Source organism: Felis catus, chromosome D3 (genome assembly GCF_018350175.1).
Source record: "Felis catus isolate Fca126 chromosome D3, F.catus_Fca126_mat1.0, whole genome shotgun sequence".
NCBI lineage: Eukaryota > Metazoa > Chordata > Mammalia > Carnivora > Felidae > Felis > Felis catus.
The window spans coordinates 9,370,820-9,397,027 of NC_058379.1; the positions used below are offsets into that span (position 1 = coordinate 9,370,820).

The 26,208-nt window shown below is 37.2% G+C and overlaps 1 protein-coding gene across 26 annotated transcripts in view; it reads right to left on the minus strand.

The window, feature by feature from the left end:
- ATXN2 (ataxin 2) overlaps positions 1–26,208 on the minus strand; it is a 145,822-nt gene that overhangs the window by 98,291 nt on the left and 21,323 nt on the right. For all 26 annotated transcript variants that reach the window (XM_045041556.1, XM_045041551.1, XM_045041553.1 and 23 more), the window contains exons 2-5: positions 13,812–13,845; positions 12,326–12,385; positions 11,761–11,832; positions 11,058–11,208 (exon numbers count right to left, since the gene is read on the minus strand). In XM_045041556.1, the coding sequence (XP_044897491.1) occupies positions 11,058–11,208; positions 11,761–11,832; positions 12,326–12,385; positions 13,812–13,845 (317 nt within the window). The remainder of the gene's footprint in view (positions 1–11,057; positions 11,209–11,760; positions 11,833–12,325; positions 12,386–13,811; positions 13,846–26,208) is intronic.

Here is a 26,208-nt window from a genome sequence, read left to right on the forward strand (position 1 = left end):
GAAAACAAACCACCCAAATCGTTTTCTTTTGTTCTTTTCTGAGATCTGGCCCAAGTACCCTTTTGACCAAAGTCTGGAAAGAATGAACTGATATGAAAAGGCAAACCCTGGGGTGCCTGGGTGGCTGAAGTCAGTTAAGCGTCCGACTTCCGTTCAGGTCGTATCTCACAGTTCGTGAGTTTGAGCCCTGCATTGGGCCCTCTGCTGTCAGCACAGAGCCCAGTATAGATCCTCTGCCCCCCCCCCCCCCCCGCTCATGCTCGCTCTCTCTCAAAAATAAATAAACATTAAAAATTAGAAGAAGCAGCAGCAGCACACCCTAAATACCATTCTTGTTAAACACAGCTTGCAATTTAATTTGTCTCTGTCCCACATATGGAGCCCAATAGATAAGCCTAGAATGTAAGTAGGAAACAGGACAATCTCAATCAATGCAACATTTAGAAAGTGCACAGGGTATAGGGCTTCCACAATAAATGGCCCTAAAAATGCTTCTGATGCTACAGTATTTGAACAAAAGTTTAAAGTGCTTAGAGTCAGTAGCTCTATGTAACACTAATTTATGCCAAAATACATTAATGATGAAGAAACCTCACATTCTTCTTACATAAAATGATTATATTTTATAGTACTATGATATTTTTTAAATCCCTGAGAGAAAAATATATACAACTTAAATATTAAAAAAGCAGTTCTTGGGGCACCTGGGTGGCTCAGTTAAGCGTCTGACTTCAGCTCAGGTCATGATCTCACAGGTTGTGGGTTCGAGCCCCGTGTCAGGCTCTGTGCTGACAGCTCGCAGCCTGGAGCCTGCTTCAGATTCTGTGTCTCCCTCTCTCTGCCCCTCCCCCACTCATGCTCTGTCTCTCTCTCTCTCTCTCTCTCTCTCTCAATAATAAACATTAAAAAATTTTCAAAAAAAAAAAAAGCAGTTCTTACTTTCCTGATTAATAAACTCTATAAAACGTATATATTGGATTCTCTAAACTTCAGGCAAAATATGTTTAAGATAAAATATTTCATCTTATTTTTACTAACCCACTACATAACATAAAAACACTGCAACTAGTAACATAACATTTGAGAAGCAATTTTCTTAAAAATCTAAATATGGAGAATTAAAAATGGGACTGAAATTTTCAGAAATTTTACCATTTAAAACACTACTGTAGAAGACTTAAAAATCAACCAAGCATCAGCAATAAAAATCTAAACCCAGAAACCATATTTCTTTGAAAGATCTAAGTGAAGGAGCACCTGGGGCGCTTGGGTAGCTCAGTCGGTTGAGCATCCGACTTCGGCTCAGGTCATGATCTCGCGGTTCGTGAGTTCAGGCCCCGCGTCCGGCTCTGTGCTGACAGCTCAGAGCCTGGAGTCTGCTTCGGATTCTGTGTCTCCCTTTCTCCGACCCTCCCCCGTTCATGCTCTGCCTCTCTCTGTCTCAGAAATAAACATTAAAATTTTTTTTTTTTTTTTTTTTTTTTTTTTTTAAATAAATGAAGGAGCACCTGAGTGGCTCAGTCAGTTAAGCATCCAACTCTCGGTTTTGGCTCAGGTCAGATCTCATGGTTTGTGGGTTCAAGCCCTGAGTTGGGCTGTGCTGACAGCGTGGAACCTGCTTGGGATTCTCTCTCTCCCTTTCTCTCTGCCCCTCCCCTGCTGCTTCGTGCTTGTGTTCTCTCTCTTACAAAATAAATAAATTTTGGGGCGCCTGGGTGGCGCAGTCGGTTAAGCGTCCAACTTCAGCCAGGTCACGATCTCGCGGTCTGTGAGTTCGAGCCCCACGTCAGGCTCTGGGCTGATGGCTCGGAGCCTGGAGCCTGTTTCTGATTCTGTGTCTCCCTCTCTCTCTGCCCCTCCCCCGTTCATGCTCTGTCTCTCTCTGTCCCAAAAATAAATAAAAACGTTGAAAAATAAATAAATAAATAAATAAATAAATAAATAAATAAATAAATAAATAAATAAATTTTGAAAAGATCTAAATGAATATCAACAGTTAAGACTCCACACAATCAAATGCACACCAGATTCTACAGCAAAGCGCGATAAATATAACACAGAACTAGATAAAATGGAAACCCACTACGTAAGGCTTGTTTCGCTTAAAACTTGAGGTGATAGATTTCACAGAATGCAACATTTCTATTTCTCATATTATCTCCAAAAGAGATCAAAAGAAACTCTAACAAGATGCCAAGAGAAAGATACTTTGTGGAGTGGGGTATCAGGATGGTGACACAGTTTTCAGCTTCTTCATTAGGCTCCTGGTTCAGAGCTCCATTTTGACAGGGGAGGAGGAGTCTTTAATCTCTGCCATCAGAAAGAATGAAACGGGTCTAATCACTGTTAGAGCAATTTTTTTTACAAAAGGTACTGTTTTCATCTCAAAAGTTAAAGAGAGAGAAAGGAAAATGGAAAGAAAGATTTTGTCGAAAACCTGGGGGAGGGGGGTGTGGGGGAAGTAAATTCAGAAATGTTCAAGAAGCAAAAAAACAGAATTTGGGAACTGAACTGCCATTACTATTCAATATTCTTTTAACAACTTAATTTTACAGCGAAGTGTTGAGAAATAAAGAAAAAGTTGGTAAATAAAACTAATTCCAATTCTTACAGCTGTACAAACACCTTTCTGTTTCGTTGGCAAATATATAAACTGTCCTTATGTAAATTAGAACAACTGTTCAAGTGCACATGCTCTTAAAACTCTCTTGATCTGGGTAAAAAAGCAATTTCTATTTACAGTCAAATGGAATAGAAATTAAAATGCAGATCATTTATCCACATTCCCTCACTGTCCCGCTTTATTACTACTTTTTACATATGTGCTATTCCTGAGACCTAACGGAGACCGTACAGAGCAAGAGAAAAAATAAAACTAAAAGCAGACAGTAACTAACTGGGTATACCAGCATTACAGAATACTGCCAAGTAAACTGTCTTCCTGGACTTATTTGAATTACCTACTAGACAGCTCAAAAATGCTACTTGTTTTGACTTAAACGGTCCCCACTAACAGAGTGTAAGTTGTTTTCTGACTGTCTATCATGTGCCAGTAATTAATCTTGCTCACTTTTCCCATTTGGCAAGCTGACAGATTAAAAATCGTTATTACTTTGAAACTGCACTTCTTTGATTACCAGTGAGGTGGACTACCTTTCCATACGTTTACTGGCCATCTGTAAAACTTCTTTTATTCGATTTTCCCCAGTTTGCAGCATGTCTTCTAAAATTTTTTTTTAATTTTTTTTTTTTTTTAATGTTTATTTATTTTTAAAGAGAGAGACAGTGTGAGAGAGGAAGGGGCAGAGACAGAGGGAGACCAGAATCCGAAGCAGCATCCAGGCTCTGAGCTGTCAGCCCAGAACCCGATGCGGGACTTAAACTCATGGCCCCAAGATCAAGACCTGAGCTGAGATTAAGAGTCGGATGCTTAACCGACTGAGCCACCCAGGCACCCCTCATGTCTTCTAAAATTTATGATACTTTTAGACACATCTAAGTCTTGCAAAAATTTTTGCTTTGGTGGTCATGCTTATAACGTCCTTCCCCATCTCAAAATGATATAAATTCACAAATTTGCTCTCGAATTTCTACATGATGGGGTTTTTTAATTACTTCTTTTTAACCATTTAGGGTTTATTTTGATGATGGGTATGAAATAGGCATCTAATTCCCCCCCAATTGTACCAACACCATTTCCTAAATAATCCACCTTTACCATAGATTTAAAGTGTTATCTTTATCATGTATTAACAAAACACCCATATGAATTTCCTCCGTTTTAGATTCTCTATTTTTTGCCACTATGACAACTATGTTTTAATGCTAATACATTTTAATGTTTGGTAGGGCAAGTCCTCCCTTCATGAGTCCTGTAGTAAAAATTTTCCCAAATTCTTCTGTTAATAAATGTTACCTTATAAACGTAAGAATCATTTTCTCACTTTCTATAAAGATAGAGATGTTATCTTTAGCGATTACGTTGAGGAAAAAAGACAACTTTCAAGTGTTACATATTTCCATTCAACGTATGGCACTTTTCTCCATTTAGTAAAATCTTTTATGTCCTTCAGCAGTGTTTTCATAAAAAATCTTCAGCCTATTCACATGTACTATGTTTGTCTCTACATTCTTCTAAGTTCTGTTCCTATTGAGAATGTTCTCCTTTTATATCAGTAGCTGATTAATGACATTGAACAGTGACCAGTAATGTCCATATGTATCTTAAGTCAGACCTTCCTCTTATTAGTACTAAACAATATTTTTATTTTGTTTATCTAAATAAAATCCTATTTTATTCTAGTGGTTTTGTTAGCTTTTTATTTTTACTTATTTATTTTAGTTTGTTTATTTATTGTGAGACAGAGAGAAAGAGCGTGTGTGAGCACAAGAGGGGCAGAGAAAGAGGGGGAGAGAGACAGAATCCCAAGCAAACTCTGCACTGTCAGCACAGAGCCCAATGTGGGGCCTGAACTCACAAACTGTGAGATCATGACCTGAGCTGAAACCAAGAGTTGAACACTTAACCAACTGAGCCCACCCAGGTGCCCCTATTTTGTTTTTAATAAATGAAGAATTATTGTTTTGACCTTGGCATACACATGGAAGAATACAGCAGAGTTTCCATATGCTCTAAAAACATATAAAGAAATGAAATTTTAATAAATCAGATATTTTAATAAACATGCAATATTTCCCTATTGTACTTCAAATTACTCCATTTAGTGTTTCATCACCCGTTCTACTATATCTGTTTATTTTATCACCTGTTCTACTGTATCTGTTTGTTTTTATCACCTGTTCCACTATATATATATATATATATATATATATATATATATATATTTTTTTTTTTTTTTTTTTTTTTTTTTTTTTTTTAAACTCAACCTCTGTATAAATCTCCATACTGGCCTCAGTAAATGCGAGTTTCCACTTAACTACTTGGCCCCAGTATGGACACACATCCTTCTCTCACTAGCCCACAGCAAAGCTGAAACAGTAAACTCTCTAATGGTTCAGTTTTAACAGAAGAGTATTAAAACAGTTACTCAGCAGGCTCACTAAAAAACTAGTCCAAAGCCCACAGGCCCACACCAACTTCTTTACAGTGCTTTCCTGCACAGTTCCTTGGATAGCCCCCGGCCAAGACCACCTGCTTATCCATCACCCCATCTGCATACCCACCACAGGCCCTACCCTCCCTCCTGCCACAGGGCAGGCTGTTGATCTTGAGCACTTGTTCAACTTTACAGCTGCTTGCCTGTCCAGCATTAGCACCTCCTGCCCATCTACAGAGCCTACTGCCCTACTAGAACACCACCCACGAATGAATTTAGAGCACATTTAAATTGATCCTCAGAATTTAAGTCTTCCCAGGTCATAGCCAGCTGAGATTTGTCTCTTCTTAGATATAACTGACATGGCATTCCTAATATCATGCCCTTCAGAAGAGATAATTCTCTGTTACTCGTAGGACCTTGCCCTATAGAACTACAGGACAACCACATGAGAACACAATAGTGCCACACCAGAATAAAATAATCTGTATGACTTTCTCACTACCCTCTTATCACACATTCACAGTCCAACTTCTTCCAACTACTACAACCAATACAATTCTTCATGTCTCTGAACTCTATTTGGAATTCAATGCCACTAATTTTAACATTCCACTTTTCTTGAATTCCTTCACATGCCTTGGTATCTCCAACTGTGAAAATGCCTGGAGCGGAGCTTCTTAATATGGAGTACATGAACTCCCTAGGGAACTGTGAACACTACAGAATTAAGTGTAAAAGTCCATGTGCACAGTTTTTTCTAGGGTGAGGGTATACAGTTTCACTAAGTTCTCAAAAGGGACCCAAAATAGATTAAGTCTTGAATTTCTCTGTACTGTCTATAGCAACAAGCACAGCAACGAACACAATCCAGAGCTCAATAAGTATTTGCTGGCAGGCTGTATATGTAAGACTGCTTCTAGTTTTCTCACTTTTTTTTTTTTTTTTTTTAACACTTATTTATTTTTGAGACAGAGAGAGACAGAGCATGAGCAGGGGAGGGTCAGATAGAGAGGGAGGCACAGAATCTGAAACAGGCTCCAGGCTCTGAGCTGTCAGCACAGAGCCCGACACGGGGCTTGAACTCACGGACCGCGAGATCATGACCTGAGCCGAAATCGGCCGCTTAACCGACTGAGCCACCCAGGCGCCCCATAGTTTTCTCACTCTTTACATAAAATAGTTGTTTGTTTGTTTTTAAGTATGTGTAAGTCCTAATTTCATTCACTCAAAACAGACATTTACAATTGTGCCTGTCCTATGCACAGAAATACTATACTAGGCTCCAAGGATTAAAAAAAATTCTACAAAGCTCAAAGTATAATAGGGGAGAAACGTAATTATAATACAACGTGGTGTAAAGGCAATATACAAAGATGTTGGCAATAGGCTTATACATGGTAACTGAAATTAGCAGAGTATAAAACAACTGATACACGGTAAGAGCAGTGGGCAAAGAAACAAACACTGGGAACACAAACACATTTAAGAGCACTTTAACAGATATAAAGCCCAAGAATGAGCACAGAAGGAATGATGAATAAAACACATGAGAAACAGAAGAGCAGCTTTCTGAAGGACGAAATCAACAGTGCCAAAATCAATATTAAGTCTGAAAAAGAGTACAGAGGACCTATGAATGAGGCGTTACTGGTAGCCCCAGAAGCTTGTAAGTTGTGAATATAAAAGGCAGATTACCATGCGATGAGTCTGTAGAAACTAAGAGTCAAGAAGTTTGAGTAAGAAAGGAAGACAGGATAGTAAGTAAGAAGAGTCCAGGACAAAAAAGAATTCTTTTCAGGAACAGAGGGACTTGAATAGGTTTTTGGGCTAAAGCGAAGGAGCAACTAGAGAGGAAGAGGTTGAAGAGTCTGGAAACAGAGGTGACAGAAAAGAGCAAGAACCCAGGAATGGTGGAACACAGTCAAAAGCATGACTGGAGGAGTTGAGATTGAACAGGAAGTGACATATCCCACCTACTAAAACCAAAGGAAAGAGAGTAATGATGGCAAGGGGAAGATAAAGTTGTAGGTAAGGGAGGGGGCAAATAGTTGAGGATGGAGATCATTCCCAGTAACTTAATTTTCTCATATGTGATTTTTCACTTATTGTGACAAAAGAGCTGGAAAGAAAGTGATTCTTCACACTAAATCCAATTCGAATGGTCACAAATAAGGAATTAATGAAATTACACAATATTAGATTAGAGTCAAAGCATGAGTTTAGACACAAAGTATATTCTATGTTAGTTCACCAAAGACAATACAGTACGTATTTCTGATCAGCCCTAACAGACCAAATGTAGCAGGAAAAAAGATCTAGGACAAGAATTGGCAAGATTTTTTTGTGAAGGACCAGGTAATAAATATTGTTTGGCTTTGCAAGCCATATAGTCTCTTATTCCAACCACTCAGCTCTATCCCCGTAGCATGAAAGCAGCCACACACAGCACAAAAATAAGCAGGTATATTGTGTTACAATAAAACTTTATTTACCAATGAGTGAATCTGGCCCACAGGCCTGAAGTTTGCTGGCCCCTGTTCTCTAGACTGAGAACGCTTTTAAGGAAATGAAGCAGTAGAAAGAAGCGTAAGTTAGGAGAATGAAGAAAGACGAGCAGCCAGAACTAAAATGTAGTTGAGATATTAAAGAGCAAAATATGAGAAAAGCAGCAAAAGAAAAAGCAGAAAGAGAACGAAGGAGAAAATCAAGTGAGAAAGGAAAACTGGAAACAGGAAAGTAAAAAATGAGTAGAGATCATACGCCAATTCCAGAGTAGAAAGATGCAGAGACAAAAAGCAGCTGAATGCCCTACAAAATCGCAAAATGAAGAGGGGAAAGTAAGAGCATCCCAGATCTGTCTGCAATGGAATTCAGACAACGGATAAAACACACACTAATTTTCCAGTGATAACCTGACGGTCTAACTGTGGGTGTGCAAAAGGAATCCACAGCTTACAAAAGGCAGAGTTACTCTTCATTTTGCCCACAACTCAAACTGGTAACATGTATAGCGTTCAAGAGATCACATGAAACTTACCCATCATATCATAAAAAACAGATCAATTATTTCTAGGCCTTTTATTCCCTTACATATGTGTACAAACGTGACAACTTTAAAAACCTAGTAAAACAAAAAAACTTACTAAAATCAGTAGTCAGAATTAAGAAGTTAAAAGCCATACTAACTTAACTTTTAAAAGTTTCCCCAAAAATAAAGCCAAAGATTTTAAAAAGAAAAGAATCTTGAATAATCTGCATATTTATACTATACAGGAATTTTGTTTACTTTTGGCTTTGTGGGGAAATCCCTTTAGGTAAATGCAGGCTTATTCTGACTAAGCTAAACAACAAATGAGACCACATAATTTATGTCACAATAGTACAGTGTTCAAGAACATGAGTTGGGGGATTAGAAGCTGCTAGGTTTGTGTCTTCACTTTACCAAGTTACTTAATCATGTCTTAATTTTTTGTAATTAATGAACCATGCCAATTAATTACCCTAAAAAGTTTTTTCTATACTAATAGCATCTCCAAAATAATATTTATAGAGGGCAAGGATAGTATTAATACTATCTTCCAGGACAGTATTAAGAATCTGGCTTAAGAGACCTGAAATCCTTCGGGCACCTGGGTGGTTCAGTGGGTTAAGCGTCCGACTTCAGCTCAGGTCATGATCCCACAAGCTCATGAGTTCAAGCCCCACGCTGGGCTCTGTGCTAACAAGCTCAGAGCCTGGAGCCTGCTTCAGATTCTGTGTCTCCCTCTCTCTGCCCCTCCCCCACTCACACTGTCTTTCTCTCTTAAATGAATGTTTAAAAAAAAAAGAGAGAGAGAGAGAGAGGGACCTGAAATCCTCAACACATGACTTAATACTATTTTCAGGATACCATGCACTGGACACAATTGTGTAATTCACTAAACCACTACAGTCTTTAAATAAAATACCTGAAATTACTCCACTATGGGATGTCCTCATCAAGAAAACTATATTTTTATGTATATAGCAAAATACATCCATCCCGTTATGAGTGTACTGAATAGTGTCAAAGTTGTCGCTCTGATCTTTTTTCTTGGCTTTCTACAATGAACACAAATTACCTAAGAAATAAAGACATGATAAAATAATAAAATAAAATAAAAAATTTAAGACATTAATTTTGAAGAGGATCAAAGAATGGGATGCCACAGATATTTCCAAGTAACATTTATCTTTCCAAATTTAGGAAATGCTAATTCACTTTAAGAACAAAAGACAAAGCGTATTGTAAATGGCTATTAGCTAAATGGCCTGGTACCCAACAGAGTAAGGAACATTTTGTTGTTGTTGTTGTGACCAATACTTTTTCCAGAGTGCTATGTACTACTAGATTCAACTAAAACTGTATTTTCCCTTTCAGCTTATTATCCAAAGTCAATTTTTAAATTTAAAACAGTGAAATACTTCAACAGTATAAGCATAAATATAATTTTGTGGTCCTAGGCATAAATAAGATCAACTCCAAAGGCAGCAACGAAAAAAAGACTTGTTTCCTTGTATGGGCCATTGAAGGACTCTTAGACAAAGAGTTGTAAATCAGAGACACAGACATTTGAGAAGGTACAAAAACAGAACACAGTGCTTTCTCCAGCACTGCAAACCGTTACAGGTACCTAGCACTGCTAGCTTCTGAAAAAACAAGCTAACTATAGGTGAGAACCTTAAGAGGTCCAAAGGAAAGGCTTTAACTTTCTGGTGGCTTGTAATTTCTAAAAAACAATGCAGAAAAATGAGCACAACAAAAACAGCTGAATGATGAAAATCAAAAACTGTGGGGAGTTACAACTCACAATGGAATTGACTATAGAATCTGACCAGAAAAAATCAATTTAAGAATTTTTCAGCCAAGGGACCCCTGGGTGGCTCAGTCGATTAAGCGTCTTACTTCAGCTCAGGTCATGATCTCACAGTTCGTGAGTTCGAGCCCCACTTCGGCTGTCAGCTCAGAGCGTGCTACAGATTCTGTGTCTCCCTCTCTCTCTCTACCCCTCCCCCATTTGTGTGCATGCGCTCTCGCTGTCTCACACTCTCTCTCAAAAATAAACATTAAAAAAAAAGGTTAGAGCCAAGTTCAAAATTGCCAAGAGCCTTTCAATGTGATACTAAACACTCAGCACTGCATATACTCTCCAAATGAGTAACAGTAATTCCCGTATTTTCCTCCTCAATGGACATTTGAAATGGACTAAATTTTAATATAACTATGTCATCCCTTTTAGTTTTTCAAAACAGTCCCATACTCTGAATGTTTTATTATTTTTTTAATATAATTTGTTATCAAATTGGCTAACATACAGTGTGTAAGATGTACTCTTGGTTTGGGGGTAGATTCCTGTGGTTCATTGCTTACATATAACACCCAGTGCTCATCCCAACAAGTGCCCTCCTCAATGCCCATCACCCATTTTCTCCTCTCCTCCACCCCTCCTGAATGTTTTCTTAAATACGCATGTTCTACTTATCTTTTTCATCTTCATTAAGCCATTGTTTTTCTATCCATAGCTCTCTGCCCGTTCTCTCTTAGTCCTATGTTATTTCCAGGTCATAAAACTATAACATTTATGGAACTATAAGCATGATAAAACTACATATGTGTTATTTATAAGCATCTTAAAATGAAAAGTTTATGAACTGAAGGCCAAATGGGACAAGAAATTTCAGTTGAGTATAATCAGTAGCATTCTTGACCATGAAACTATAGACTGAAAATCCCTTACAAACTTTAACAGAACACAAACTCTCATGATTTATCCTAAAGTATCAAGGAATCTTCCTCTGAAGTTTTAAACATTTTCCAACAAAAATGCATTAAAATTCCCATTTGTCCTAATCAGGTTACTCTAAAAAAAAAAAAAAAAAAAAAAAAAAAAAAAAAAAAGTCTGTATAATCAATGCATAAAGTCTTTGTTTGAATAAATCTTATAAACCATGACACATATTTAGGAAATCAAAATTCACCTCTTCTTGCGTAACTGGAGTCCATGTCTTTAAACTGCACCACAACAAAGTCTGAACACTTGAACAAAATACTCTCCATTATTTCTTCACGTTTTGGCCCCGAACTGGATTCCATACTTTTCTCATGTGCAGCATCAAGTACCAAATCACACTAAAATGAGAAGCATGAGTAAATATTCAAAACACTTATAAAATATAAGAATTCTTCAGCATATCAAGGTACTATTTCTTAAATGCCCTTGACAAAAATAATCTATCTCAAGAGAATCTTATAATCATACCTTTTTCTCAGAAATATGACCTATTATCTATTCCATGATTCAAAATACTTCTCACCTACAAGTTGGTCCCTGCTACCATAGTCTGTCTTAAGTAAACTAATGGTGATAAAGAATAGAATAATGAACCACTCAATCCCTCTTCAGGTCCACAATGCTTGAAAAGGTCAAGATACTGTACTAAGCCCACAAAGCAAGTTTGATCATACAAAATAGTTTATAAAATAATGAGTATTTGAAACTGAAGAGCAAAATCTAAGTGGTAAAGTAACTAAACGTGAAAATGTGACAAACATGTCCACATCATAACTATAAATTATTAAATCAGAAACTAACAGACACTGTCAGGAAGCCATACAAACATACAGCAGTTGATGGTTCATGGGGTTTTACATTCAACAAAAAGAGAAAAGAGTAAAAATTACCTTAGGACTGTAGGTTTTAAAAACTCCTTCATATATACCTCCGTTTTTCACTTGTACTTCACATTTGGATCCCTAAAAACATACAATTAATTTATCAAAGAAACAGTGTGCTAGCCAGTCTCGAGGGACAGTTGCTTTCATTTTATTTTTTATATAGCTCATCAGGCTTCATTCAACATATTAGGTATTTACTGATAGAACAATAAAAAATTTTAAAACATTAACAATACACTGAATTCTCAAAATTCCTCAGGAGGCCCTACTCAGAGTTTGCAGTATGAATTTAAATACTGAAGTTAAGTATTTCTGACTCTGGTTCTATTAAGTGACAAAATAATGCACTAAAGACAATCATCTACTACTATTATTTTGTACATAGTAGGGTTAACAAGAATGCTTTTATAGTGAGTCACGATAGCTTGGATGGAGTTGTTTTTTCTAAATAATCCTGATTGTGACCTAAGAAATGATACTGTGAGAATCATTCATCTACATTTCAACACCATGAAATTACTTTATTGCACTACGCGCCAGGCAGTCTCTCCCCAATAATCTGGTAACTTACAACAACTGATGTAAGTATATGAACCATCCTCATATTTGCATAGATTCCATCAAAAGAAATCTGGAATTTTAAGAAAAAAATATTAGCCATCAGTATTTATCCTTGTGTATACATATTAGAGTTAACATTTAATTTGTTACAAAATGTTTAGTTAGCTTTATAATACCTTACGTGCATTAAAGAAAGATTTACTTTACTACAATCTTTTGTTTCCTTAGAGAACAGAGGCTTAAGTTTTCAAAAGTGAAATCAGTCATACCATCTAACAATGTTTTGACTATACATGACACAAAAAAGCAAAAGTGAACTTCCATATATGAGAAAAGACAAAACCACAAATATTGGGGAGTAAAGGGAGGAGGGTTCACTACAAAGTGGCAGGAGTGATTTTTCAAAGTGAGAGAAACGTCCCATTATCTTGACTGTGGTGGTGGTTACACAATCGTATGCATCAAAACTCACAGACCTGTACACTAAATAGGTTTAACTATATGTAAATAAATAAATGGGGTGGAGGGGTCTTTTGCAGAAGACGCTGCACTATGTTCCCTCAGCACGTATCCATCAATCATGGATTTTTTCATTGATAAAAGTTCTAAATTTTAAAACCAGAAGGCTCTTTCCAAGGGAGAAAAATGGAACAAACTAAAAGATAGCACATTAATTCAAAACCAAACACCCAAAGAACTCTGCAACTCCAGTCCTGGTTCCATTGATCTTTTTTAGGCATTACGCATTTAGATTTGCCTTTAGCCATTTATAAAACAACAAATAACTTCTTGTTAGGCAAGAAAAATACTATTAACAGATAATTTTATATTTTTCATATAAAATCATCTCAAAAAACAACATATATAGCTAATAATTTTATACCAAACAGTACTGAAGTATAAAAGTTATAAGAGGGGTGCCTACGTGGCTCAGTCAGTTAACCGTCCAACTTCAGCTCAGGTCATGATCTCACAGTCTGTGAGTTTGAGTCCCCCCGTCAGCCTCTCTGCTGTCAGCACAGAGCCTGCTTCGGATCCTCTGTCCCCTCACTCTCCGGCCCCCTACACTGCTCGTTTTCTCTCTCTCTCTCTCTCTCTCCTGTCTTCTCTCTCTCTTGCTCACTCACTCACTCAAAAATAAACATTAAAAAAATTTTTCTTTGGGCGCCTGGGTGGTTCAGTCTGTTAAACATCTGACTTCAGCTCAGGACATGATCTCACAGTTCATGAGTTCGAGCCCCGTGTCAGGCCCTGTGTTGACAGCACGGAGCCTGGAGCCTGGAGCCTGCTTCGGATTCTGTGTCTCCCTCTCTCTCTCTCCCCCTCCCTCACAGTCTGTCTCACTTTCTCTCTCAAAAATAAAAAAAAAATTTTAACGTTGTCAGATATAAAATTCAAGAAAAAGGATTTTTTTTTACCTTGGCTTTGGTCCACCGGTTCAGAAATCACATTTTCATTACCAATTTTTCCAACCAACTAACATTAAAGTTACTCACCGTAGATTGAGGCAGTCCTTTGCTGTTTCGACCTCTGAAAAAATTAAATACTATGTTTATTAAGTTCAACAGGCTAAACATACTAAAAAAATTTTTCAAATTTAAATTTCATTCAAATAAAGCATAATTCCATTCAAATAAAGCATAGGCAATCCATGGGTAAGGCTCATCTAATATTAACTATAAAGGCTACCTAAGTATGGTTCTCTCTGTGTTTGCTGGCTCAGAGGCCCAGAAAAGATATGGGTCATGGCAGGGAGGAAGGAAGAAATAATGTGAACATGACCAAAATAAAACAAAGTACAAATAAAAATAGCCTACTGGAAAAAATAACCAATACTAAATAATCTTTACTCCAAAAGTAACCTCTCACTCTGTTGGAGAAAACTACTTGGGAATAAAATATAAATTCTATTCCTGATTTAACTGACATATTGACTGACATCAAAGTCACCTCCCATCTTTTCCCCCTGGTCTCTAAATACAGGCACTATGTTTACAAGTGCAGAAAAACACTTGAAAATAAGTTAAATCATTCAGAGCACTTTCCTTTCTAAATAATAAGTACCTCTGTCAGTATCTATGTAACAAGTGTCTTTCCTTGCCAACCCCCTACCTCTGAAACAATGCCGTACGCCAAAGTCAGTTGTCAAGTAATTTCTAGTAAGGTAGGCAATATTGTCAAGTGAGTTTAGTTATAGCGCATAACACGACCTAAGGCTTGTTCCAGTGGAAAAGATTAGGCCCTTTATGAAATGATACAAACATTAATAGAGTGAAATTCTATATTCCTCAGAAATATTAGTTACTCTGGAATTACAGGACTGGAATCTCATTTTAATAAAATAACCATGATACTCAAGCCACAAACTTAAAACATTCAAAGAGAAGTACAATTCAGGTCTAAAGAGTCTACCAGTATGAATGGTGCCAATTCCCAGTAAAATAGCACTGATCTTAGAACTCCAAGGACAGGATTGGTTTGCTCTCCAACCCAATCACTCTCTCTCATCTACAAATTAACATCTGACCACAACACCTCTGAAATTCTTTCCATTTCTAACATTCTGATTCCGTAACTCTTTGCTTCACACATAGCACCGAGAGAGAAATTACTAAAGTCTAAGGAAGAGAACTAATAATAACAGTAACTAATACTTACTACAAAAACCAGACCCTATAGTAAGCACTATGTGCAATCTCTTACCCTTCACTTTACAGGTGAGGAAACCAAACCTTAATTATCTTGACTAAAATCCTCTAGTTCATGAGCAGGAGAGCTGGTATTGTAACCAGGTGACCCGAAGTCCAGGCTTTTCATTTCTAGATTATACTGCCTCTCTAAAACTGCGTCACAAGGAATAAACTACCTTCACAATTAAACCTAATCAAATTTCTAAATTTTTTCAAATAAATTCATTTCATTTGAATTTATTGGGGTTTTCTATTTATTTGTAGCCTGTAATTAAAGGCTATATAAAATGGCTAAAAATCTTGCTTAGGGTTAACTTATCTTAGTGGTTGCTGAGATGCCACAGTTAAGATATAAATGCCACCAATTCAGCACCCATAAATTCACCTGCATCCCCATAAAGCGATTTAAAAGAATTTAAAGACTTCTGTGAGGTGGGACTTCTATATTTTTATTGATTATACAATTACATCTTTGACTAATAAAGAGCAATTGTTTGACAACCTGGTTTACTTAGTAGAACAAATCATTCTTGGGCTTGGGCTTGGGCTTGGGCTGAGAGCAATACCAAGAGGTACAGAGTATAGAAACCACTGATTTTCACTGACCAAACCCAGTGGTGGAATAACCAAGGGAAATGTTAGCATACCATAGGAGCATTCTCTGAAACTTATGCTAAAAGTTTAAATTCATTCTTGTTTTTTCTTTTGGGATCCATTTAGAGATGCTTTACTTTTAATTTTTTCTTTAGTATTTTGGAACAAAGCAAGTTAATGTTTCATATAGTTACAAAAACTAAATTTCAAAAAAGCCAAGATCATATTCTAGTCCTAAACATACCTATGATTAGATGAATATTTCACAAAACAATCATATCCAGGATTATATGCTTTCAATAGTTATTGAATATCAAGTTAATATGTGATTCAAAATGCCAAGTTAATATAAAGAAATTTTAAAGAGTAACAGTAGTTTACATTGCTTCAAACTAATACAGGAAGGAGGAAATAGCTGGGGTTGTAAATAAGACTGGCTTGAGTTAATAACTGTTGAGACGAGGTGACAGGTGTGCAGGGCTTCATTTTTATCATTCTGCATGTTTTTCACAATCTCTTTAGGTTAAAAAAAAAAAGTACCTTCTGATATGATGCAATTGGAGCCTGGATTTAATCAAGACCTACTAGTTTACGGGAAACGGTGTAGAAGAATATATTAACTGATACCATGAGGTTACAAATCCGTTAAACCCAGAATGTGGTTTTTTTTTTTTAAGTTTATTTATTTGAGAGAGAAACAGAGAGAGCCTGCGAGTGCGAGCAGGGGAGGGGCAGAGAGAGAGGGAGAGAAAGAATCCCAAGCAGGCTCTGCACCTGGGGCTCGAACTCACCAACCTTGAGATCATGACCTGAGCCAAAATCAAGAGTCAGGTGCTTAACCAATGAGCTACCCAAGCGCCCCAGAATGTGGTAAATTTGACCTAACAAAAGATGGGTTATGCAACAAATAAATGGCATGAGAAGAAAAAAACAGTGTAGAGGGAGAGAAAATTATTATAAATTTAAAGACACATAAATCAAAAGCAAAGTGTAGCTTCTCAATTTCAACACTTACTATAAAGCTACAGTAATCAGAATAGTGTGGTGCTGGCATAAGGACAAACATAAAATCCAATGAAATAGAATAGAGAGCCCAGAAATAAATCCTCACATATATGGTGAAACTTTACAACTTAAATCATACACAAAAATTAACCCAAAATGGGTCAAAGATGTAAATTTAAGAGCTACCACTATGAAATTCTTAGAAGAAAACACAGGAGAAAAGTCTTCGTGACTTTAAACTTGGCAATGATTTAACTGTGACACCAAAATGCATAAACATAAAAAAAATACCAAAAATTATTTCATCAAAATTAAAAGCTCTTATGCAAAGGATTATCAGTTATCAGAGTAAAGACACCACTTTTCAGAGTAAGATATGTACATTTCATGTATCTGATAATCCAGAATACATAAACAACTACAATTCATTAACAACAAAAAAACATACAACCCAATTCAAAAATGGACAAAAGACTTGAATAGACATTTCTCCAAAGAAGCTATACAGTTAGCCCATAAGCACATGAAAAGATGTTCAACATCACTAGTCATCAGGAAAGGTGCAAATCAAAATCACAATGAGCTACCACTTCACCCCCACTATGAAAGCTATTACAAAAAAGACAGAAAATCACAAGTGTTGGAAAAATGTGGAGAAACTGGACCCATGTGTACTACCTGTGGGAATGTAAAATGTTATAGCTGCTGTGGAAGATAGTATGGCAGTCCCCCAAAATTTAAACAGAATTGGGGCACCTGGGTGGCTCAGTCAGTTAAGCGTCCGACTTCAGCTCAGGTCATGATCTCACCATTCATGAGTTCAAGCCCCACATCAGGCTCTATGCTGATAGCTCAGAGCCTGGAGCCTGCTTCAAAAAATCTCTCTCTCTCTCTCTCTCTCTCTCTCTCTCTCTCTCTCTCTCTGCGCCTTCCCTGCTCATGCTCTCTCAAAAATAAACATTAAAAATTAAAAAAATATTAAACAGAATTATCCTATGATCCAGCAATACCACTCCTGAATCCATACCCAAAATAACTGAAAGCATGGATCTGAACAGATATTTGTACCTCAATGTTCAGAGTAGCATTATTTACAATAGCCAAAAGGTGGAAAAACCCAAATGTCCACTGGCAAATGATAAACACAAGGTGGTACATCCATACAATAGAATATTTTTCAGCCTTAAAAACAAATGAAGTTCTGACACATACAAGGATGAACACATGCTAAGTGAAAAGAAGCCACATACACAAAAGGACAACTACTGTATGACTCTACTTATAGGAGGTATATAGTGTAGTCAAATTCATAGACACAAAAAGTAGACTGGTGAATACCAGAAGCTAAGGATGGCTGGGATAGGGAGCAAATGCTTAGTGGGTAAAGGGATTCCTTCTGGGATATTTTGGAACTTAATAGAGGAGGTGGGAGCACAACAAAGTGAAGGTACTTCGGTCCCCTGAACTACACATTTAAAAATGGTTACAGGGGCGCCTGGGTGGCGCAGTCGGTTAAGCGTCCGACTTCAGCCAGGTCACGATCTCGAGGTCCGTGGGTTCGAGCCCCGCATCAGGCTCTGGGCTGATGGCTCAGAGCCTGGAGCCTGTTTCCGATTCTGTGTCTCCCTCTCTCTCTGCCCCTCCCCCGTTCATGCTCTGTCTTCTCTGTCCCAAAAATAAATAAACGTTGGGAAAAATAATAATAATTAAAAAAAAAATAAAAATGGTTACAAAGGTTAACTTTTACGCGATGTACATTTTACCACAATTAAAAAGGGGGGAGGGCCACACCTCAGTGGGTTAAGCATCTGACTTCTGCTCAGGTCATGATCTCATGGTTCATGAGTTGGAGCCCCACGTGGGGCTCTGTGCTGACAGCTCAGAACCTGGAGCCTGCTTCTGATTCTGTGTCTCCCTCTCCCTCTGCCCCTCCCCCATTTTCGCGCGCGCGCGCGCGCTCTCTCTCTCTCTCTCCTTCTCTCAAAAATAAACAAACGTTTAAAAAAAAAAAAAAAAAGATAAGCTCAGATTCTCTTCCCAGTGGAAATTCATTTGCAACAGCACGTGGAGAAGTTCATGCCAAAGGGTGCCCTCAAAAACAGTGGAGTTTGTAGTCAAAGGCTACCATAGGAGACTGATAGAATCACTGCAGACACAGGCTTAAGTGAATAAAAAAACAAGATCCAACCACACACAGTCTATAAGAGAGGAATTTTAGATTTAAAGATACAAAGAGACTGAAAGGAAAAGGATGGAAAAGGAAATATTGTAAGAACAGCACATACAAGAAAGCTGCAGTGGCTGTACAATTATCTAACGAAACAGAAGTGTTACTAGAAAGAGGGACATTCAAAAAAATTTTTTTAGTGTTTATTTTTGAGAGAGACAGAGTGGGAGTGTGGAAGGGGCAGAGAGAGACACACACACACACACACACAAAATCCGAAGCAGGCTTCATGTTCTGAGCTGTCAGCACAGAGCCAGAAGCGGGGCCCAAACCCACAAGCCATGGGATCGTGACTTGAGCCAAAGTTGGACGCTTAACCGACTGAGCCACCCAGGTGCCCCAAGAGGGACATTTTATGATAAAAGGGTCAATCCATCATGAAGAAGAAAGAGACATTCATCTGGACTCTGTGCCCTTTCACATAACTCCTAGGTTATGAAGATGAACTCCTCACAGAAATTATCTGTGCCATCCTAACACTGAGCTCTCTGCTCCTTCACCTCAAGCCCCATCTCCTTGTCATCCTGTCAACCCGACAAGTGAATTCCAACTAATAAAGGTAGAAGGAATGACGTTATTCAAAGGTTACAATTCGGTAGCCACTTAATAAACTGTTTCACACAAAAATCACCAATGGATGCTAAATCTAGTAAAACAGAAACAGGATATTTATATAGTTATAAAGCAACTCCCCACAAGATACTGATTAATGACAAAGTGAAAAATAATTTTCTAGTAAAGAAGTCTAGCAGATCTAGAGCGCCAGGCTGGCTTAGTCAGTAGAGCACGCGACTCTTGATCACAACTCTTAGTTGTTGAGTTTGAGCCCCACAATGGGGGTAGAGATTACTTAAAAAATTAAAGAAATCAGAAAAAAGGAAAACCTATCCGTTCCTTGCCAAGTCATCCAAGTTAACAGTGTACCAGCAATGGGACAAATATGCACATCATGTACCTGCCCCAAATCATGCAATAAGAACACAGCAAATCTTGTGGTATTCTTGCTAAGAAGGCACAATCAGAATCTAAATCATGAGGAAAGAGAGAAACCCCAGTTAAGGGACATTCTACAAAATAACCTGTAATCTTCAAAAGCATCAAGTCATAAAAGACAAAGATTAAGGAACTAGTTTAGATTAAAGGAAACCAAAAAGACATGACAACTGAATGTAACATATAATCCCAGATTGGTTCCTGGGCCATCAAAAGAGTATTCTGTTTTGCTGTAGAGAACATCAGAACGAGTGAAATCTGAATAAGGTCTATAGATAACAGTCTGACACAACATTAATTTTCTCATTTTGACAAATGTACTGTGGTTTTGAAAGAGAATGTCCTTGTTATTAGGAAATGTACTCTGAATTATTTAGGGCTAAAGAGCACCATGTCTCCCATACGTTTAATAAAATAATTTTAATTTTATAACAAATTATATATGTGTATCTTAATTTAACAGAGGAAAAAATTAAAAAGTAAATATTACATAAAGAATGAAGGTGAAGGGTATAGAATTATTTGTAATATCATTGCAGCTTTTCTATGTATCTAAAATTATACACTTTTTTAAATTAGGAACTCTACATGATTTATTAACTTCTACTTTACCGTCCAAAATGTCTTCAATGTCTTGTAATAGAAAAATTCAATCCTACACAGCCTTGAAACTCAAATGTCATCTTTCAAGAAACCTTCCTTGGAATATGACATCCCAATCAAATACACACAGTACTCTCTAGACTGAAATTCCTCGGTTTCAACACCCATTCATTCATGCCCTTGGCCAAAAGCTCCTGGATGAATAAAACCTAAACAACAAAGATTGGCACATAGTATCTTACACGTCTTTGTACTGCTGACCAAAATCAGCAAAAAGGAACCATAGCTCACATATGATATACACTTAATAAATATCTAATGAATAAATGTGCCCAAAGTAGAAAGAAAAAGATGGAGAAAGATTTCAAAGTAATCATTACGTAAATCAATGGTCAGCAAACTACAGCCCACAACCTGTTTTTGTTGAGATTCTGAGTTAAGTATGGTTTTTAAGGAGAGAGGGAGGAAGGGAGGAAGGGAGGAAGGGAGGAAGGGAGGAAGGGAGGAAGGGAGGAAGGGAGGAAGGGAGGAAGGGAGGAAGGGAGGAAGGGAGGAAGGGAGGAAGGGAGGAAGGGGGAGGGGAGGGAAGAAGAAAAGCCAAGAATATGCAACAGAGAAGTTATATGGCCCATAATGTCTAAAACAATTACTATCCAAGTCATTTCAAGAAAGATTTGCCAACCTCTGCACTGAAAAAAAAAAAATGTAGCTGCAATGTCAACAACTACAATTTTAAAAATAAAGTCTACTGCTGTTTTACATGAGCCATTATTTCTAAAACAAATTTCTTGGAGCATCTAGATGGTTCAGTCGGTTGAGCATCCAACTCTTGATTTCGGTTCAGGTCCTGACCTCATGGTTCATGGGATCCAGCCCCCAAGCTGGGCTCCATGGTGGCACAGAGCTCTCTCTCCCTCGTGCTCTCTCAAAAGAAATAAATTTTTAAAACAAATTTCTTGACAGTTTATTAAATACTTTCTTCATGGAAGCTTAATGTACACATAACTGAGAAACGTCAAAGTGTTCTTATTCTCATTTATCTTTAAGCTTTACAATGGAATTGATGTTGATCCACCTTTTGAAAAATCAAAGTATTTTACTAATGTGCCTCTGATGACAATGAGCAAGTTCCACAAAGTTAGGGACTTTGTACTGATTACTGAATCAAAAGCACCTAGCATAAAATAAGAGGTAAATGGTAGATTAAAATGGATGACATATCAACTTGTGAATCTCACGAGAATCTTGATTAGAATTATAAAAAAATAAAATGGGGGCGCCTGGGTAATTCTGTCAGTTAAGTGTCCGACTTTGGCTCAGGTCATGATCTCATGGGTCATGAGTTCAAGTTCTGCACTGGGCTCTCTGCTGTCAGCGCAGAGCCTGCTCTGGATCCTCAGTCTCTCTCCCTCTCTGCCCCTCCCCCATTAGGGCTCACTTGCTCAAGAGCTCTCTCTCTCTCAAAAATAAGTAAACATCACAAAAAATAATAAATAAATAAAATGAAGAGACACTAGAACTGGAAGTTCTAGCTTAGGTAATATCAAGGCAAGACTAGACAGAGAAAAGGAAAACTGTCTTTAATAATAAAGATAGTATGATCATTTAGGCAGAAAATCCTAAGAGAATCTACCAAAAAGCTACTAGAAACAAAAGCTTGGCAAGGCTAACTCAAAACGTATCAATGACCTAATCACAAAAGAGTTAAGTATAACTTTTAACAGAAAATATGGGAGAAACTCTCTATGACCTTTGGTTAGACAAAAATTTTCAAACAGAAAAAATGCAAACCATAAAAGCAAAAAATTGACAAATTAAATTTCATCCAATTTTCAAGTATTCTGTCCTTTGAAAGACTGTTAAGAAAATTAAGTCGGGGCGCCTGCGTGGCTCAGTCGGTTAAGCGTCAGACCTCAGCTCAGGTCATGATCTCACAGTTTGTGAGTTCAAGCTCCACATCGGGCTCTGTGCTGACAGCTCAGAGCCTGGAGCCTGCTTCAGATTTTGTGTCCCTCTCTCTCTCTACCTCTCCTCCACTTGTACTCTGTCTCTCTCAAAGATAAATTAACATTAAAAATTAAAAAAAAAAAGAAAATTAAGTCAACCCACAGACAAGGTATCATTTGCAAAATGTTATGTCTGATAATAACCTTATACCCAGAATTACAAAGAACTCAAAGAACTTATTAATAAGAAGATAAATAGCTCAATAAGCAGGCAAAAGACTTACACAGTCATTTAAGCAAGTAGACTTAGCTGATAAAATTAAAGACTGATAATACCAACAACTAGCAAGGAGGCCAAGCAGCTGAAACTCTCACACACCACTGGTGGGAATGGAAAATGGCACAGCCATTTTGGAAAACAGTTTGACATCTTACGAAGTCAAACAGACTTATACAACCCCACTCCCAGGTACGTATTCAAAAGTAATGAAGGTGAATGTTCAGAGCTGGTTTCTTCAAAATAGCCAAAAAGTGAAAACAGCCCAAATGTCTATTACCTGATAAATGAATAAACCGCAGTAGTGCATCCTGAATAGTGGAATACTACTCAGTAATAAAGTTACAAATTACTGATACATGCTACACACAGCATGGATGAATTTCAAAAGCACTGTGATAAATTAAAGAAGCTAGACACAAAAATAATCCATAATCCCATTTATATGACATTCTGGAAAGGCAAATCTATACAGAAATCAAATCAGTGACTGCCAGGGGCTAAGGGAGAAGAAAGGATATTTATTATAAAAGTACAGAGGGAACTTTATAGGGTGGTATCTGAATTGTGGTAGTGATTACGTGACTATACATTTGCCAAAACTCAAAGAACTTTACACTGCATAGGATGAGTTTACTGCATGTAAACTATACCTTAAACTTGCCACTCCCCAAACTAAAGGCAGAGCCAAAAAGAAACTCCTAAAACATACCTAAAAAAGGTTAAATTTTACTATATGTAAATTGTAACAAAATTAATCTGAGGCTAAAAATTCATTACATTGCACATAAAATTGGTGAATTTTACTGTATGTACACTATACTTCAGTAAAGCAGATTATTTTTTAAGAGACACACAATTGGAAAAATTTGAAATGACTAGACATTACATAATACTAAAGAATTAAGGGATGCCTGCGTGGCTCAGTCGGTTAAGTGTCCGACTTCGGCTCAGGTCATGATCGCAGCTCTTGAGTTCAAGCCCCACAATGGGCTCTGTGCTGACAGCTGGAAGCCTGGAGCCTGCTTCAGATTGTGTGTCTCCCTCTCTCTCTGCCCCTCCCCTTCTCTCTCTCTCAAAAAAGTAACATCGAAAAAAATTTAAAAAAAAAGTCACAAGCTCTACTGACTGAGCCAGCCAGGTGCCTTGCCCCCAAGTGTGATGTTTTTAAAACTTTCATTCTCTTAGAGAAATATATATATTGAAATATTTACAGAAGAAATGATATATCAGGAATTCAAAATGAGAACCTACAGTAATCAAGATAGTATGCTCCTGACATAAGGATAAAAGAACAATGAAATAGCAACAGTCCAAAAATAAACTCTTACATTTACAGTCAAATGATTTTTGAAAAGAGAACCAAGACAACTTACTGAGAAAAGAATAGTCTTTTCAACAGAGCTGAGACAACTGGATATCCACATGTAAAAGAATGCGGTTGGACTCCTACCTTACAACATATGTAAGAATTAATTCAAAATGGATCAAATACCTAAATGTAAAGGCTAAAACTCTAAAACTCTTGCAAGAAAAAAAATTGGGGTAAATCTTCAAGACCTTGGATTTGGCAATGGATTCTTAGATATGACACTAAAGGCACAATCAACAGACGAAAAAATAAATGGGACTTGATCAAAATCAGAAATTTGGGGTGCCTGACTAGTCAGTAGGGCAGGTGACTCGATCAGAGGGTTTTGTTTTCAAGCCCCACATTGGGCCTAGAGCTTACTTAAGGCGGGGGGAGGGATCAAAAAAATTTTTGTTGCAAAAGGACATCACCAATAGCAAAACACACACACACACACACACACACACACACACACATATACACACACACACAAATATGAAGAAACTATGGATAAATTAGAGAGGAGATCGCAGATATTCCCAACCCAGGAAACCAAAAGCACTAGGACTTTAGAGTGCAGTGCTTAAAAACAGAGGGCATACCAAAACCCAAAGGTCTACTCTACTTTTCAGACAACTCGGTTTCAAATCCCAGGTCAGCCACTTACAGTGACCCCAGGAAGGTTACTTAATCACTTTGGTCCCCAGTTTTCTTATCTGTAAAACGGAAATAAGTCAAGTCACAGGGTTGTGGAGGATCAAGTAAGAGAATATGAAAAATGTACACACACACAGACACACTCTCATTTGGTCAAAACTTATTACATTGTACATTTTACAATGTGGGACTCATTTTATGCCAATTAAACTTCATTAAAGGTGTAAAATAAACACTCTAGCACAGAGGAAGCACTCAAAAATTGTAGTTTTTTTAACTTTATATTTAACAAATATCTGTTGAATGAGCCAGATGAACACAGCCTTGCCTTCAGGCAACTTACACTTTAGAGGTTATTCTAGGACAAAGTTTAAAATGTGCTATTTTCATATGTATATTTTATCTGTTTCATTCACCACTTGAATAAGTAAAATATATATACAAACAACCCAAGAACACTCCTGATAATTGAAACACATTAAATAATCTAGCTAGAATAAAATTTCTTCCCTTATTGTTTCAAAATCCTGGGGGTGGGGGAGGAATATGCAATTTCTATTGGTAGTGCCCTCCACAACATAATTATAGAACTTTTTATTTCTTCATTTTTTATCATTCTTGCTTTCATTACTATTCTTCAACACTATCTATAGATGTCATTTACTAGTTTCTATAACTTTCAACAGGCCTGGGTAACTTATACAATCCAAGTATTTCATTGATACAGATTTCTAGAACCTGACTAGTTGTTTGGATGTAACTAATATTCTTTGGCACAGTAAGAAAGACATATCTGCTAACCCCTTTCCAGTAAAGGTGTAATAATACTCTTCTCAGATACTGACACAGCCAACTGCTTATTATTTAGATTTCGATTTAAATGTTCCATCCTCAGAAAAGCCTGTCCTGACCATATTATCAAAAGTCGCTCCCCAACCATTATTGTATCACCGTTTTCATACTTTAGTAATATTTAATGAATGATAGCACTTAATATCCGAAATTCTATTATGTGTTCAACCAACTTACTTTCTGTTTCTGTCCACTTCCCACTCCCAGAATATAAATTCCATGGGGGCAAACACTTCTGTCTCCTTCACCACTGTGTGCCCAGGGCTTAACAGAGGCTGGCATACAGTAAATATTATAAATTGTTGAATAAATTAAGTATATTAAATATACAGTACAACTTATGTGAATTATGACAAATACCAACTAATTCGATTTGTTTATATAGTACAAAAAAACTACAGTTGTCAGGAGAAAGGACAACTAAAAACTAGAAATGTAATTCCAGCTCTTACAGTTAACTCACTTAGGTGAGTCATTTTCTTCTAACCATTTCAATTTTTTTTACTAGAAAGGGAAACTCTATTAACTAATACTTATTGAATAATGATATCCACACTGAAAAAATGAGTCAAGGCGGCAGTAGGGGGTAGGCCATGACAAACCCAAACACTAAAGCTAGGGTTTTTTTTTCTTTTTAGCAAACTAAGGTGGACCAGCAACTCTAAATTCACACAACTGCCAGATTAATCCAGTCATAT